At 40.6% G+C, this 16,965-nt stretch overlaps 1 protein-coding gene and 1 pseudogene across 1 annotated transcript; one reads left to right on the forward strand and one right to left on the reverse strand.

Moving 5' to 3' along the window:
• The first annotated feature begins 5,019 nt into the window (after positions 1-5,019).
• On the forward strand, positions 5,020-5,929 carry LOC134389323 (olfactory receptor 1D2-like; annotated as a pseudogene).
• Positions 5,930-12,944: 7,015 nt separating this feature from the next.
• LOC134389167 (olfactory receptor 3A2) lies at positions 12,945-13,904 on the reverse strand. Its single transcript, XM_063112657.1, has one exon. It carries the CDS (start codon positions 13,890-13,892, stop codon positions 12,945-12,947), a length of 948 nt encoding a protein of 315 aa, XP_062968727.1. The 5' UTR covers positions 13,893-13,904.
• Between the last annotated feature and the right edge of the window lie 3,061 nt (positions 13,905-16,965).

Raw genomic sequence — 16,965 nt, forward strand, 5'->3', positions numbered from 1 at the left:
ACCAATTTCTCCCTAATCCTCCTCCCCCTCCCCCTTTCCCACCTCTAGTAACCACAGTTCTGTTCTCTCCCTCTGAAAGCTCAATGTACTATTGTGATCTTCCTTCTTTCCTTCCTTCCTTTTATTTATTTTTTAGCTGCCACTTATGAGTGAGGACATGTGGTATTTCTCTTTCTGTGCTAGTTGTTTCACTTAACATAATTTTCTCCAAGCTCATCCGTGCTGCTGTAAATGTCAGAATTTCATTCTGAAAACTTCTTTGTCTTTATCTCAATTTACCAGTACTAAAGGCTGAGAAAAGTAAAACATATTTCACAGATCAGATTGGCAAGGATAAATAAGCCTAGCATTTCCCATTAATTTATTTAAATTATTAATTAATTTGAGGAGTGCAAGTTAGAACTATTTTCTCAGAGGATGCTCTGACAGTATGTATAAAAATGATAATCGTGCATCCCTTTGGTTATATATAGACATATATCCATAAATATATGTAAAAATATATTCATTGATGTATCATCATTAATAGGGGAAACTGGAAACAATCTAAATATACATGATCAAGATATTGATTAAAGATATATATGATACAATTAAAAAATGCAATAGTATGCAGCCATCAAAATTATGACAATACTGACTTAGAGAATGCCCTTCGGCATGTTGTTAAGTGTATAAAAATTATTTAATGAAAAACAAAGTTGGCAAAATATTCACCAAAATGTGAACAGAGTCTGGGGTGATTTTTACTTTTTTTTACATTTTTCTGTGTTGCTTAAATTTTCCAAAATGAAAATAGTTTTTGTTTATAATCAATAGATTGCAATATGGTAAAAAGTTATTTTATTTGGAAAAAATCCAAGGAATATCTTTAAAATTTTACATTTTAGGATATTGAAGAAATTTTAACATATTTCAAATATTAGCAATTGGCAATAGTGAATATAAATTTAATATGGAAGCTAATGCAGACAACATAACAAACAGTGAGAAAGATTGGCACACACACATATAGAGAGGGCGTGGATCAATTTTACTTATAAATATAATTACAATAGCCTAAATAAAACATTAACAAATCAATTTTATTAGTTTATACTGAGAACACAAGTATGGCTCAATATTAGGAAAGCTATTAACTGTGAGAGGCACTAAAAATCATCTGCTTAAAAATGCAACAGCTGTATTTGATTATTAAAATACTACCTGTAAGATGCAAATAGAGGGATAGTTGCCAAATATACACACCCTCTTCCTATTAAAATCCTTTAAGATGCTTTATTTATTTATTTATTTATTTTTAATTTTAACTTCTCAATATACACTGCCGTTGATTTTCATAACCCTTTATCCATTTTCCCCCCTCTCCCCCCCCAAATCATATCTGTTCACTTGTCTCAACAAGTTCAAGGAATTGTTCTGATTGTTGTGTCCTCTTCCCCTACACCCCCACCCTTTATTTGTTTTTGTGTTTCTCTATTTATTTATTTATTTTTAGCTCCCACAAATAAGTGAGAACTTGTGGTATTTCTCTTTCTGTGCCTGACTTGTTTCACTTAATATAATTTTCTCTAAGTCCATCCATGTTGTTGTGAATGGTAGTATTTCATTCTTTTCTATAGCAGGGTGGAATTCCTCTGTATAGATATACCACAGTTTCTTATCCATTCATCTGATGATGGACATTTGGGCTGTTTCCAACACTCGACTATTGTAAATAGGGCTGCAATAAACATGGGAGTACAGGTATCCCTTTGGCATGATGATTTCCATTCCTCTGGGTATATTCCCAGCAGTGGAATTGCTGGGTCATATGGTAGATCTATCTGTAATTGTTTGAGGAACCTCCATACTATTTTCCATAAAGGCTGTACCATTTTGCGTTCCCACCAACAGTGTATGAGAGTTCCTTTTTCTCTGTAACCTCTCCAGCACTTATCATTCTCAGTTTTTGGATATTAGCTGTCCTGATTGGAGTGAGATGTTTATCTCAAAGTGGTCTTGATTTGTATTTCCTGGATGCTGAGTGAAGTTGAGCATTTTTTCATGTGTCTGTTGGCCACTCGTATATCTTCCTTTGAGAAATGCCTATTCAGCTCCTTTGCCCATTTTTTAATTGGGTTATTTGTTTTTGTTTTTGTTTCTTTCTGTAAAGTTGTTTCAGTTCCTTGTATATTCTGGCTATTAATTGTTTGTCAGAGGTATAGCTTGCAAATATTTTCTCCCACTCTGTTGGTTGTGTATTCACTCTGTGGAATGTTTCTTTTGCTGTGCAGAAGCTTTTAAATTTGATGTAATCCTATGTTTATTTTTCCTTTGATTGCCTGTGCTTTTGGGGTCATATTCATGAAGTCAGTACCCACTCCTACTTCCTGGAGTGTTTCCCCTATGTTTTCTTTAAGGAGTTCTATTGTGTCCGGATGTATATTTAATTCTTTAACCCATTTTGAGTTGATTTTGGTATTTGCTGAGAGATATCAGTCTAGTTTCATTCTCCAACATATGAATATCCAGTTTTCCCAGCACCATTTGTTGAAGAGGCAGTCTCTCCCCCAGTGTGTAGACTTGGTGCCTTTGTTAAAGACCAGATGGCTATAGGTTTATGGGTTCTCTATTTTATTCCATTGGTCTGTGTGTCTGTTTTTATACCAGTACCATGCTGTTTTGGTTATTATAGCTTTGTAATACAGTTAAATTCAGGTAGTGTTATGCCTTCAGCTTTATTTATTTTTTGCTCAGGATCACTTTGGCTATACGTGGTCTTTTGTTATTCCATATAAATATCTGGATAGTTTTTTCCATTTCTGAGAAAAATGTCATTGGAATTTTGATGGGGATTAAATTGAATCTGTAGATCACTTTGGCTAATATGGATATTTTCACAATGTTGATTCTTCCAGTCCAAGAGCATGGGATATCTTTCCATCTTCTAGTGTCCTCTTTAATTTCTCTGAACAGTGGTTTGTAGTTCTCTTTGTAGAGATTTTTCACATCCTTGGTTCACTTTATTCCTAAGTATTTTATTTTTTGTTTGGCTATTGTAAAAGGCTAGCTTTCTTGATTTCTTTTTCTGCACATTCACTGTTGGGGTATAGAAATGCTACTGATTTTTGTGTGTTGATTTTGTATCCTGCAACTTTGCTGAAATTATTTATCAACTCTAGGAGGTTTTTTTTTTTTTTTTGTAGAGGCTTTAGTCTGTTCAATATATAGGATCATATCATCTGCAAACAGGGACAATTTGACAGGACTCTGAGTGATCTGGGCACTGCTCAAATGCCCAACCTCTCCACTCCTGTCATACTGGGCTGTATTTAGTTCCTTAAACACAATAAGCCTTTTCTCACCTCAGGGCCTTTGCACACATAGCTCTCTGTAGGCAACACTCTTTGCTCAGGACTTTAGAAGACTGCCTTTTTTCTCTTTTTTGGTCCTTCATCTCTCAACAAAAAAGACATCAAAATTTAAAATGTGCTTATATGTCTCTACATGGTAGAGTTAAATCTAGCCTATATATTCTCTCATTCTTTATTAAAGCTTTAAAGAAGATTTTAACAGCTTTATTGAGATTTTTATCTCACCTACATTAGGTTTCCAAAAGGAAAACATTCATAATAAACTATTTTAAAGTTTAATACATTCTAATTGTTTTGGTAAGATATAAAATATTGATCTAATGTTTGACCATAAATAATTAGACAATTCATCCCAATTTCCTGAATAATGCAACCTTTGCCTGTGATTTAAAGTACTGTCATAACAATCTGCTAAATTCCACATGCACTTGGCTCTGTTTCTGAGGTTGCATTCAGTTCTGCTCATTCCAACACTAGCATCTCATTGTTTTAGAGGCCTGGATATTTGGCAGGGCAAGTGTCTGCTTGTTACTTTCTTTTTCAACATTTTCCTAGCTTATTTTTATGTTTATTTTTACGTGAAACTTAGAGTAGTTGTTGTTTCCCAAAAATCCTGTTCTGATTTTTACTTCAAATAGGTTATGTATTAGATTAATTCAAGTGTATTTGCACCTTTGCAATATTTCATCTTTCTATCTAGAATCTTGGTAAATCTATCCATTTATTAAATTTTTATCTTAGGTCTCTCTGGAGTATTGGAAGGGACTGCCCAATTCTTGTTAACATCGTAATACTTAGATTAGTTTGATGGTAATGTGATGGGATTGCTTTGCGTTGTATTTTTAACCTGGCTATTGTTTACATATATATTATATTAATAATAATAGACAATACTTGGGTGATCACTGCATGCCAACTCCATGTGTTAAAAACTTTATTACTTAATTTTATCCTTGCCACAACCCATTTTGCACACAAAGGAACCAAGTCTTAAAGAGCTCAAGGAATCTGCCTGAGGTTTCACAGCTAGTAAGTGGCAGTGCTCAGAGAAGACTTCAAGCGTTGTGACAGCACAGTCTTAATCACTATACTCTGTGGCTTACCGGGGCCATTAGTTTGGGGTCCATTCATTTTGTGATTGGCCACTTCCCTGACATCCCTTTTTATTTCTAATGACATTTCAGTTGATTGTCTTAGATTTCCCAGGTAGATCATCTTATCAGCAAATAACAATAATTTTTCCTTTCTCTTCCCATTATTTTTTTCTTTTTCCCCCTTTGTGTAGTTGTGCAATATCCACTTCTATAATGCACACACCTATTTTAAATATCATTTTAAAACATATGCAATATCACAACATAATAGTCCTTAAACACTTTAAGAATATAGAAAAATTATAGGATTTAAGTTAAATCATAGACATTTTTTCATTAATATTGAATGTGCCAGAAGTTGCTGGGATGATTAAGTTCCATAAAGATTTTCCATGTCATGTTTTTGTGCCTGTTATTACTTTGTTGCCTATTTAAAAATATTATAAAATTTAGTCTAAGATATTTTTTATGCTCAGAAAATAGATGGATTTGCTTACCTTCATTTCCTTATTCAATTGAGGGCACTTTGTAAATGTTTGTTGGTGCTAATTTTGCAGAAAGTTGGGGAAATGGATGGAGGCAACCAGAGTGGAGACTCAGAGTTCCTGCTCCTGGGGATCTCAGAGAGTCCAGAGCAACAGCAGGTCCTGTTTGGACCTTCCTGTCTATGTACCTGGTGGCAGTGGTGGGAATGTGCTCATCCTCCTGGCCATCGGCTCTGGCTCCCGCCTGCACACTCCCATGTGCGTCTTCCTGGCCAGCCTCTCTTTCACTGATCTCTTCTTCATCACCAACGCAATCCCCAACATGCTGGTGAACCTGCAGTCCCAGAACAAAGCCATCTCCTATGCAGGGTGTCTGACACAGCTCTACTTCCTGGTCTCCTTGGTGGCCCTGGACAACCTCATCCTGGCTGTGATGGCATAGGATCGCTATGTGGCCATCTGTCGACCCCTGAACTATGTCACAGCCATGAGCTCTGGGCTCTGTATCTTGCTCCTCATCTTGTGTTGGGTGCTCTCTGTCCTCTATGGCCTCATCCACACTCTCCTCATGACCAGGGTGACCTTCTGTGAGATGTACGTCCTGCTGAGGCTTGAGTGTTCCAACACCAAGGTCAATCACACAGTGCTGGTTGCCACGGGCTGCTTCATCTTCCTCACTCCCTTAGGATTCAGGATCATGTCCTATGTCCGCATTGTCAGAGCCGTCTTCCAAATACCCTCAGCCACTGGGAAGTACACAGCCTTCTCCAACTGTGCCTCCCATTTGGCTGTGGTGTCCCTCTTCTATGGGACACTCGGTAAGGTCTATCTGCAGCCTCTCCATACCTACTCCATGAAGGACTCAGTAGCTACAGTGATGTATGCTGTGGTGACCCCCATGATGAACCCTTTCATCTACAGTCTGAGGAACAAGGACATGCATGGGGCTCTGGGGAGACTCCTCCAAGGGAAAGCCTTTCAGAAGTTGACATGAGAGTAACTTGGATCATTGAAGTTGAGACTGGAAATTTCCTCCGCCATGTGTAAGGTATGGGGTGGGAGATGTATAGAAGTGAGAATGAGTTTATCAATTTGTGCTAAAGAAAAGACACTTCTGTGTAACCTGATGCCCCCCAGAGCTCACTAGCCTTGGCAATAAATAAGGTCAGACCAACATCTGCAAATCGAGAATCCCGTACCTCAGAGAGTAGCTGTGAGGATTAAATGAGATAATGTGCAGAGTTCCAAGGCAGAGTGCCAGGCCTATCGTAAACACTGTTGTTATCAAGCAGGGACAGCTGGGCAAAAGCAGCGAGTCAGGAAACAGCCTTTTATTATTTTTATTAAACTAATAATATGAACTTACTGTAGAAATATTAAAAGTACAAATAAGCCCCAAATAATTGTATTTCTACCATCCAAGGACAACTATTACTTTCACTTAGTGTAAATTCTAGACTTCGATCTCTGCTAAATACTTTTTTTTTCCAGAATGAATTCAGATTGTTTGGAAACTTGCTTTTTCACTTCACAATAATAACATCTTTCTATATTAATAAATATCCAGTTACATTATTACTTAATGCCTGCAGAGTATTTCAGTGTTCCATTTAATGCATATCTCATAATTCATCTAACACACTTCCTATTATCCAATATCTAGTTGTTTTCAGTTTTTCCAAGGTCAATAAATATCTCTGTATGGACATCTTTGTTCACTTACCCATTATTCCTTTTGGGGAAACTGATGAAGTGAAGTTGCTGGGCCAAAGGTTTTATTTTCAGGGCCTTTGCATATATATTTTACCCGATCGGCCTCAACAAAATTTGTACCAATTTACACTTTCACCAACAGGGGACATAAGCACTTGTTTTGTTCCATTCGTGTTTATTGGCTTTGTGATAATGTAAAGGAGAGGACGCTCTAGGAACTTTTAAGTACAATAGGCAAAAGGGAAAGTAACATTGTGCTGCTTTAACAACGCTATGCTGGTTAACATTGTACTAAAAAGTGAGCGGGGCTAGGTTTCTAGGATCTTAAAAAAAAATAAGCAGAGGACCAATAAAAAGTAAGCCCCAGATTGGGGTCAACTCGGGGGTGAGAGTAGGGGTTGTAAGCTCCCTCTCCATCACCACATCCAGAGGAAGACACTGGGGGGTGGGGACTGGCCACAGGCTGGGGCTGCTGCAGTGGGGCTACCCCTCCCTTCCTGGTAGGAGGGTGGGGTCCCACAGGGGTGGAGGCCTGGTCTACAAGGAGTCACCTCCTCCATGACCATCCAGTGGGAGGATGTCCAGACCATGGATGTGCCTGCCTTGGACAAAGGAGGTTTAAAGAGGACATGGCAGCTGGTGCCTCTGCTTTCTTCTTTGTCTTTTTTACTCCAACAAATACACATTTTCTTTAAAAATTCTGAGAGTGAATAGTGCTTAATTTTGTCTTCTGAGCTATGGCAGATTGTGACAGGCTGTTGCTACATCAGGGCATTTAGTCATTGCTTCCCATAGGTTAGTTAAAAGTTCTGAGACCTAAGCTTTGGTTATATGTCTTAGGGAGAAGAAGAACAAAATAATTTGAGCTCTATTGAAAACAAATGACCACAGTGGACCCTGTCAAGGCACCTCCCACCCAGCTTGCAGTATAAACCCGTGGTCCGTGTCTGAAACTGACATGGGAAGGCAGGGCTTTTGGATTTCCTATGTTAGACTACAGTTTTTCTTTAAGAAGGTATTTAATATCTGCCTCTGGTTTTGAGTCCCAGGTTCTCAGTTTCATGGGCCCCACTCTTACTGCTTTAACTCACTGAAGTCTGTCTGGAGTAGTAACCATCTCCCCATGGCCTCACTAACACTGTATGTTATCATTTTAATACATTTTTGTTATCCTGTGGGTACAAATTGTATCCCATTGTTTTCACTGGAATCACTCTGAGGCAGTAAGGTTGGACTTTTTCCTAGTATTTGTTAGTAACCCATTTCCTTTGTTACTTATTCTTGTACATTTTTTTGTTAATTTGTATTGTTCAGTTTCCAGTACCAGGAACCCCTACTTATGTCTCTCCTTCAGAAATAAGCATGATTCTGAATTTTGTGGTAATCATTTTCTTCCTTCCCGTCCTGGTTTTATTACATATATAAGTATCCTGAAATATGTACATTATTTATGCTGGCAAATTTTTGAAATTTAATGTAAAAGGCATCATGTTATACATATTCTTTTGTATCAGGTTTATCTAGGTATAAATTACATACATTAGAATTTACGTACAACTTAAAGCTACAACTTGATGAGCTGTGGCAAATGTACTTACTACTGTAATCTCCACCACAATCAAAATGCAGAATATTTTCCTCTCCTCTGTTAAAGTCAAAAGAATAGAGTGAGACAAATCTCTAAGGGAACGTTTTATTGCAATCTGGGGCACACATTCGGACCAGGATGGTATCTGGTATGTCTGAAGAACAAAGAAAAGTCTGGGAGTTTTATCACAGAGAGGAATGTTTTGTATTGTTTTGAAAGACAGCTCATTGGCACTAGCAAAGTTTTGGGGAGTTTGCAGGTTTTGATTGGATGAGTGATGGTTGTGGATAAAATGAATCTTAGAGTCATGGCAGGTTGTTTCAGCAGCTACTTGGTACAAACTTAGTCTTAGGGTTGCAGAGGGTTGTTTCAACAGCTGGGTCTGTAGAAAATTATTTTTGGAGTAGGTGCTACATGCTCCTGGCCCCTTGACTCCAATTTTAGTTTGGGTATGACAAGAACGATCCAATTTGTATAAGCAACTTTCACAACCTCAAGTGTTTCCTAGTGAGATCAAGCACGTACCTCACTTCCTTAAAGCACCTCAAAAGCTTAGGTACAAGGGGGAATAGGCTTGGTTTTCCCCCTGATATGAGATGTTTTAGACTCTGCGAGGTAGACTCTCCAGTTGAGGAGCTGGAATTTACAGACAGCAATTAAGGGAGGACCCGACAGGCAGCTGGACAAATGGGCTGTAACCTAGGTCATAGAGGGAGCCATAAACTAGGTCCATTAAGGATGGACCTTATCCATTTTAGGATAAAAGGCACTATTTCAACCTGTATCCTTGAGATGTGTTCAAAGGGACAAGTATCAATCTAATGGAACGTGCTGACCGGGTGTGGACTGCAAGGACCCCAGACTAAATGGTGCCAAAAGATGATAAGCAAAGTCCCCAGAGAATTTTCCTTGTTTCAAGAGATTCGATCAATCGGAAACATCCACCAGCTGCCCACGCTGCCTCAACTTCCTGTCCCACCCAGTGTGCCTTTTAAACTCTTTGCTTGAAGTGGGGTGGGGGAAAGGGGGAGGGGGAGGGGGTGGGAGGTCGGGGATTAATTGGGTGGGGTTCACGGGGTATATCACAATTTGTGGTAATGGGCATGCTGCCAGTATTGATTGGGACATCACATCTTGGGCACAGTGGTAATGGTCAGCTTTGTATCCCATAAATATTTATTATCAATAAAAACAAACAAACAAAACTCTGCTTGGAAATTTTCCAGGAGCTCTGGGATTTTTTCCAGCATTAGCTGCTCTGGGTCTCCTTACTTGGACTGGTAATAAGTGTCTACTTTGTATCTCTGCAATACTGGTTTCAGTGGATTGAAGTAACTGGGCACTAGGTGAGGGAACCCAATTGTGGTCCGGTGACACTAGTGTTCCCTTTTGTTTCTCCACCACAGATCCCTGACAGCCATAGATCTGCTTCTTTCACTCTAGATTAGTTTGTATTTTCCAGAATTTAAGACAAATGGCATCGTTTGTGTCTGATGTCTTTCAATCAGCATAAGGTTTTAAAATGCATGGATGTTGTTGTGAATGTCAATAGTGTGTTCCTTCCTACTGCTGACTGGTATTGTTTGCGTGCATTTACCTGCTGAGGGGCATTTGGATGGCAGGCTAGGCAGCCCCTAAAATGACTCCTGATGATGCCTGCCTCCTGGTCTTCATGTGTGCAATCACCTGTGTGTGGGCCGAATTGAGAGACTTGCTTCTAACAAGTAGATTACACTAAATGTGATGGGACATCACTTCTGCGACTAGGTTATAAAAGACTATGATTTCCGTCTCCTGTCTCTCTCTGGCTCTTCTCTCTTGCTTGCTCTGAGAAAGGAAATGGCCACATTGTGAGAGGCCCTACCTGCAAGGAACTAAGGCAGCCTCCAGCCAACAGACAGTGAATCACTGAGGTCCTTAGTCCAACAACCAGCAAGAATTAAATCCTACCAGTGACCACATGAATGAGCATGCACGCTTATCCTCCCCCAGTCAAGCCTTGAGATACCTACACCACTGGCTGACACCTTGAATGCAGCCCCATGTGAGGACCTAGACCCAATATTTTTGGTAAAAATTTAGCATCCCAATGGAGATGTGCTGCAAGTTTAAAATACACATGAGATTTCAAAGACAGTATGAAAAAGAAGAATGTAAACTATCTCACTTATAATTTCTTAATATTGACTACACGTTAAAATGGTATTATTTTAGATTATTGAATTCAATAAAAATACATTCTTAGAATTAATTTCACTTGCTTCTTTTTACTTCTATTAAAGTGGCCCTATAAATTTTTAGATTAAATATGTGGTTCAGGTTAAATTTATATTGGATGACACTGCTCTGGATGATAGCTTCTTCCTCCAGAAATAACATTTTTTGCTTCTGCGAGGCAGTAGGAATAGATGTAGATGAGTTTCCTTCTTTGGGACAGTTGGCCTATAAAATTACACCTTACTCCTAGGATGTAGTATGTTGGAAGTCCCAATTGAAAGCTTAGAGTGTTTACTGTACTTTTCCCTTTGGCAGGACCCTAACTCCAAGTTTGGTCTCTCCAGCCCCATAAGGCTGCTAGAAATGCTGCTCACTTCTTAGCCTATGAGCTGTAGCTTCTGCTGTCTTGATTTCTGTGTTGGAACCAGCAAATCCCTTTTGAGGGGAAGCAATTCAAGAGTCATCATCATCTCTGTGGGATTCCTTTCTCTCCTGGGTTTTGGCCCATTGGGTCATACTTGGTAGCGCTTTGATGCCTCTCAGATTTCTCAGAGCAAGGTCTTTCTTTGCTTGACTAGTAGCCAGAGTCTAGAGTGGTCCTTTTCAACCAGAATTCCCTAAGGGAATAAATTCCCTGAGACATGCCCAATGCCCTAAAACATCCATTCTAGGTAGTGAATGAACTTCTGTGTCCTACACAGCTAGAATGCGGCTAGCTATGTATCCTTGGGAGAATGGAGAAAATAAAGACTCAAATCATTTTTGGGTAGGGCTTAATTCTCTCATAGAAACCCATTTGAGAAATGGTAGTATAAAGAATCTTATTAAGTAGCATAGACCACATGGCCACCTAGAACCATCACTGTGGCCATGGCAGTGGGTATTCTGATACCTCCACTCTGGAGCCATGGCTAGAACCGTACTCTCTGGAACCACCTGGATGCCAAACAGAAATTGTCAGCTGTTAGAAAAGGAGGAAATAAAAGTCAGACAGACTATAAATGTTTACTGCAAACAATTATCAAATAAAATAAAACCTGTGGACATGCCCTGACATGTAAAGAGCCTGGAAGTTGTCACTCCCATCCTCCCAACAACAAAAAAGCTGAGCAAACTGAACAACAGGTAAGAAGGAAGGACAGAAATGAAGGCAATGGCACAACGAGAGAACGAGAGATGAGAAAGGATGGGAGAATCGGGGATAACAAATCAGATGCCTCAGGAATGTTGATGGGGTAACATGAGTGGGGAGTAAATGAAGACTGAGCAGGGATGGGAGCTGAGAATAAAATTCATACCACGGGATCACCTTGCCCGTCAGTGTGCAGCCATGTAATAACCAGCTTCTGCACCTTCGATGTGATTGCTGGGCCCCACACTTCCTACCAGGAACAAAAATAGAGTTTAAGTTTTCCAGAAGGTGTAATGATGTAAGTAGTCTGGATATTCCTCTTCTGCTTCCTCTGGCTAGGAGATGATTATGGAAACACAGAGAGCTGGACTGACAGATGGGAGAGAGAGGGGAAGGGCTTGTGTGCTGGGGGTACACCCTTCACATGCAGGGACAGCAAGGTTCTCAGCCTCCCTGCCTCCGGACCGGACCCATGCTTGATAATTTTGTGTAAAGAGTAGAGATGGAGTGTGTCTCTTATGATACTTTCGGGTCTCCACATACTTCAGGGCTAAAGAACTTGAGCTTCCCTCAAAGGAAAAAATTCTTGTGAACAAAAACCAAAGATATGGTTGTAATCATGGCATTCCCACGTATCCATTGCTTGTGATCTTAGAGAGGTCCTTATCACGGTTGGGCTTATTTCCACCTTTACCATAGGGGCTGGGGACAAGACAAGATCTTCTCTCCACAGTTCTGTTCATTTCATGACATCTGAATTTAACAGTCTGACTGAACTTTCTTTCAAGTCTGAACACATCAGAAACATACAGGGCTGCCGAGGCTTTAACTACACCTGGAAAGTGGGTATAGCCACAAAAAAGGCAGCCACTCACTCAGGGGGCTTGCTGGGCAGTACCTAACGTCATATAACCCACCTTTGTTTTTCTCTATAGTGCCTATCACCGTGTGATATACTGTATGTAAAGCTTATTTATTTTGTCTACTTTTATAGCATATGATTTGCTTGAGTGCAGAGACTTTTGCCTATTTTGTTCACCAAATCCTTAGAAGACTGTCTAAATCATAGAAGTAATTCAAAAAACATTTGTTGAGGGGCCGGCCTATGGCTTACTTGGGAGAGCGTGGTGCTGACAACAGCAAGCCAAGGGGTAAGATCCCCTTACCAGTCGTCTTTAAAAAAAATTTTTGTTGTTGAATGAATGAATGAATGATGTAGGGTTTCCTTGTAGGACAAACACACAACATCTATATACAGGGATCAGGAGACAGGAAAAATGCTCATGGACTATTTTTTACTGGTTGCTACCTTTATGAGAACTTTTCTTCAGTTCAGAAAAGGAGGGACCCTATCACTTCTCAGGTCAGTGACTGCCTCCCCACAAATACCCGCCACAGAGCGCCCTGCACATCAGGGTTTCTGAGGCTATAGATGAGTGGGTTCAGCATGGGGTTGATAACAGTGTTGAAAACCCCAACTCCTTTATCCTTGTCTGAAGCCTCCTCTGAACCGAGACGCATGTAGTTGAAGATACCTGTCCCATAGAAGAGGCAAACCACCGTGAGGTGGGAGCCACATGTAGAGAAGGCTTTCTTCCTGCCCTCCACAGAGCGGATTCCTAAAACCGCAGCTGCCACGTGGACATAGGAGGTGACGATGAGAACCACAGGTGAACCTGCCATGATGAAACCCAGAGCAAAGAGCAGCAGCTCATTGAGTTGGGTGCTGGAGCAGGAGAGATGGAAGAGCTGTGGAAGGTCACAGTAGAAGTGATTGACCTCTTTGGGACCACAGAAGTTGAGTGTGGATATGGCCACAGTGTGGGTGAGTGCATTGGTGAAGGCACAAGCCCAGGACACAGCCACCAATATCCTCTGAACTGTCTGGCTCATGCGAATGCTGTAGGTGAGGGGCTGGCAGATGGCCAGGAATCGGTCATAGGCCATGGCTGTCAACAGGAAGCAGTCCATCCCAGCCAGAAGATGGAAAAAGAAGAGTTGTGTGAGGCAGGCTCCATAAGGAACCGTACGCTTGTGGGACAGGAGACGACCCAACATTGGAGGAACAGTGACTGTGACACATCCAACATCTAGTATTGATAGGTTCCCCAGGAAGAAGTACATGGGGGTGTGGAGTTTGGCCTCCACCAGGATGGCTGCCAGGATGCTGAGGTTGCCCCCGACTGTGACCAAGTAGGCTAAGAGGAAGAGCACAAAGACCACAGACTGCATCTCTTCTGTTTCCACTAGGCCCAGTAGAATGAACTCAGTAACAGCTGTCATGTTGGTCCCAGCTTCTGGCTCCATGAGTTCCTGGGAGGAAATGTCCCAGCAGGGGAGGTGTCAGTATGCTCATTGTCTTATTCAACATAAGTGTTTTAAATAATTTATGTTCATATGCCCATAGTGAGCCCCTAGTTTTCCAGGTGAATATCTTCCCGCTCCCCAGGCCACACCTCACACACTGACCTCCTCATCACCTCAGCACCTTTACCTGCTCTCGGCTGAGATGCCTGACACCACCACCACCCACTTCCTCCCATTGTCTTGTAGCTGAAAGGATCAGAATACCTGGAAAAATAAATTAAAATAAAAATACAATTTCTCTTTGAATATAGTAAGATTTATATGGAATTTCCACATATTTCTTTGAGAGATCAGCCCAAACCAATAGCAGATATCAAACTGAAAAAAGTAATGATATTTTCAGAGAAACCAGTATTTGAAAACATTACTCAGGTTTCAAGTCTTCTAGAAACAATGAAGATCAAGGGAAGGTATGGCAAGAATCAAAGAGAAGACACCCATGATTGTGGATTTCAGAAAGACCAGCAAACTACATTTCTCCAAGGTGAGGTACCATATTCTGAGGTATAAATTCAAAATCTCTTCTTCAATAAATTGCCATGGTTCTTATGTTCCTTAAGCCCCTACACTGGACTTTGAATAACAGCTTGATTTAAAATTATTTATTCTGTTTACATTGTCTGCTACTCCTCTCTAAAATCAAAGTTGTAAGCTTGGCCTGTGGGTTGGTTGCTGTTGGGAGCTGTTAGGATTCTGCACTGCACAGACATTGCACAGACCTGCCCTTGACTCAGTGTAGCAGGTTGACTGATGGCCCTAAGGAGATGTCCTCAAATGAAGCAGGCATGTACTTGGAAAGCCACACGGAATTAAGTCCTTCAGATTTTATGTCAAGCTCCAGACTAAAATAAAAAAGAATCATTGTCTCCATTTCCAATGGAATAAGCAGGGCTACAGCCTTGTGAAGAGTTAATGTCTTCCTTTTTATAGATAAGTCTAGATCAGAGGATGGGAAGCAATCAGAGACTGGTTAACTGTAACAGAAGGGAACTGGTGATCAGTGCCTGAGCTGGGGCAGTGAGAGTCAGGGGCAGGTGTGGTTAGGAGATCCCAGAAGTCAGAGATGCTTAGTACAGTTGTCCCTAGGTATCCACGGGGGATTAGTTCCAGGACCCCCAGAGGATACTAAAATCTATAGATGCTCAAGTCCCTGATATAAAATGGTGTATGTGAGGGCCGGCCCGTGGCTCACTCGGGAGAGTGCGGTGCTGATAAAATGGTGTATGTGGTATTAGCATATAACCTATGGACATCTTCCCAGGTACTTTAAATCATCTCTAGATTACTTACAACACTTAATAGAATGTAAATGTCATGTAAATAGTTGTTACACTGTATTTTTTATTTGTATTGTTCTTGTTTCTTTTTGAATATTTTCAACGGGAGGTTGGTTGTATTGGCAGATGCAGATCTTGCAGATAAGGAGGGTTGACTTACATGACTGCCCAGGGATATGGTCACCAAAAAATGTTTTTTAAGTCCTTTGTTCGTAAAAGTGGGAAGTGGGTGCACAGGTTCTCTGGTCTCAGTTTGGACCTTAGAAGCAGTGGAGGCAGGACCTGATGAGAGATGCTGCCCAGGAAAGCTGATTGTGTAGTCTTAGGTGAGACTGTAAAAGCAAGAAGCCTACATTGTCTGCAATTTAGAGAAATAAAGACAAAAAATACTTATAACCATGAATCAAGTATATTGAGATGAGTCTCAAACTTGGCTGCACATTAGAGTTATGTGGGAGCTTTAAATAAAAAAAATCCTGATGTCCAGACTCCAACCCCAGCTGATTAAATCAGAACCTCTGAAGGTGAGACCCAGCACCAGGATTGTTCAAAGGACCCACCTGATCACTCCTGTCTCAGAATCCCATGCACGGGAGCTTTCAACAGTAGCTCTTTCTTGCTACTCCCTCAAATTTAAGACATAGTCTTTTCTCATTTTACTTTAACTGATAATTCGGAAGGAAGAAGAGATAATAGTTTAAAAGATAACACAGAAAAGTTATAGAAACTTAAGATATCTTGCAAAGGTTTGGTTCTCAGTATTTCTAACTGCACTTCCTGACCCTCTGTTCGACTGTATTCTCAGTCCCCACACTTCCTGGAATCACCTGGGAAGCTTTAAGAAGAAAATCCTGGTTCCCAGGCCTTTCACCAAGAATTCTGATTTTGTTGGTTTGGTTGGTGGCACCTGAGTACAAGAGCTTCATTAAAGCTGGCAGAGGGTTCCATTGTCCAGCCAGGATAGAGAACTCTGACAAATTTGCAACCTGGGGAGGTGTGATAAAGGCTTCTTGCTCCCCTCTTCATTGCTTTTCTTCTTATAGGACCTAAAAGTCCACCAGCCCTTCCAGGGTATGTAGACTCCTTCCACAAACAGCAGAGAGCCTAAGCTTGCAGTCAAGGCAGAGTCTGCAGACTGACTTCCTGTTAAGTGGATAACATGCATTTCATTGGACCCTTTACTACAGCCAGAGGACATCTCCAGTGTGAGGCTGTCTCAATGACCAGCTCCCAAATGAGGTCTCTACTGTGTGTGTTCAGGTCATTGGGAAGCTGCAGAGGGCATAGTTCACGGATGAGAAGTTGGCTCCATTATGTCCTTAAAATTCTAAGATCACATGACTAGGGGTGGTAGGGAATCATCTTCAGGCCTTATCAGCATTGATGAAATTGATAATTGATAAAAGCTTTGCAAATTGATAGATCAATGGGTGATAAAATCTCTTTACATATGTTAAAGAACAGTTAACTACTCTCTGTTTTCCCTCTTAGGTTCACTTTTACCCAAGTGTTAGATTGTGACCCTGTGATTTTTCCACCTCCTTGCTCGTGCTGTTCTTGCTACCTGCAATGGCTTCCTCCCAACTCCACACACACAAGTATTTCAAGACTTCAGTCAAATGCCAACTGCTGAATTGATTATTCCTTGAAATGTCCCCATCTAAAAGTATTTCTCTCCCGTCCACTTCCCACCCCAAACTCCCACTACACACTGTTTCTTGGAACTCATTTCTGTT

The sequence above is a fragment of the Cynocephalus volans genome, chromosome 10 (genome assembly GCF_027409185.1).
Source record: "Cynocephalus volans isolate mCynVol1 chromosome 10, mCynVol1.pri, whole genome shotgun sequence".
NCBI lineage: Eukaryota > Metazoa > Chordata > Mammalia > Dermoptera > Cynocephalidae > Cynocephalus > Cynocephalus volans.

Coding starts and splice junctions, on each gene's coding strand:
- LOC134389167 (XM_063112657.1), bottom strand. CDS start 13,892: ATGGAGCCAGAAGCTGGGACCAACATGACAGCTGTTACTGAGTTCATT.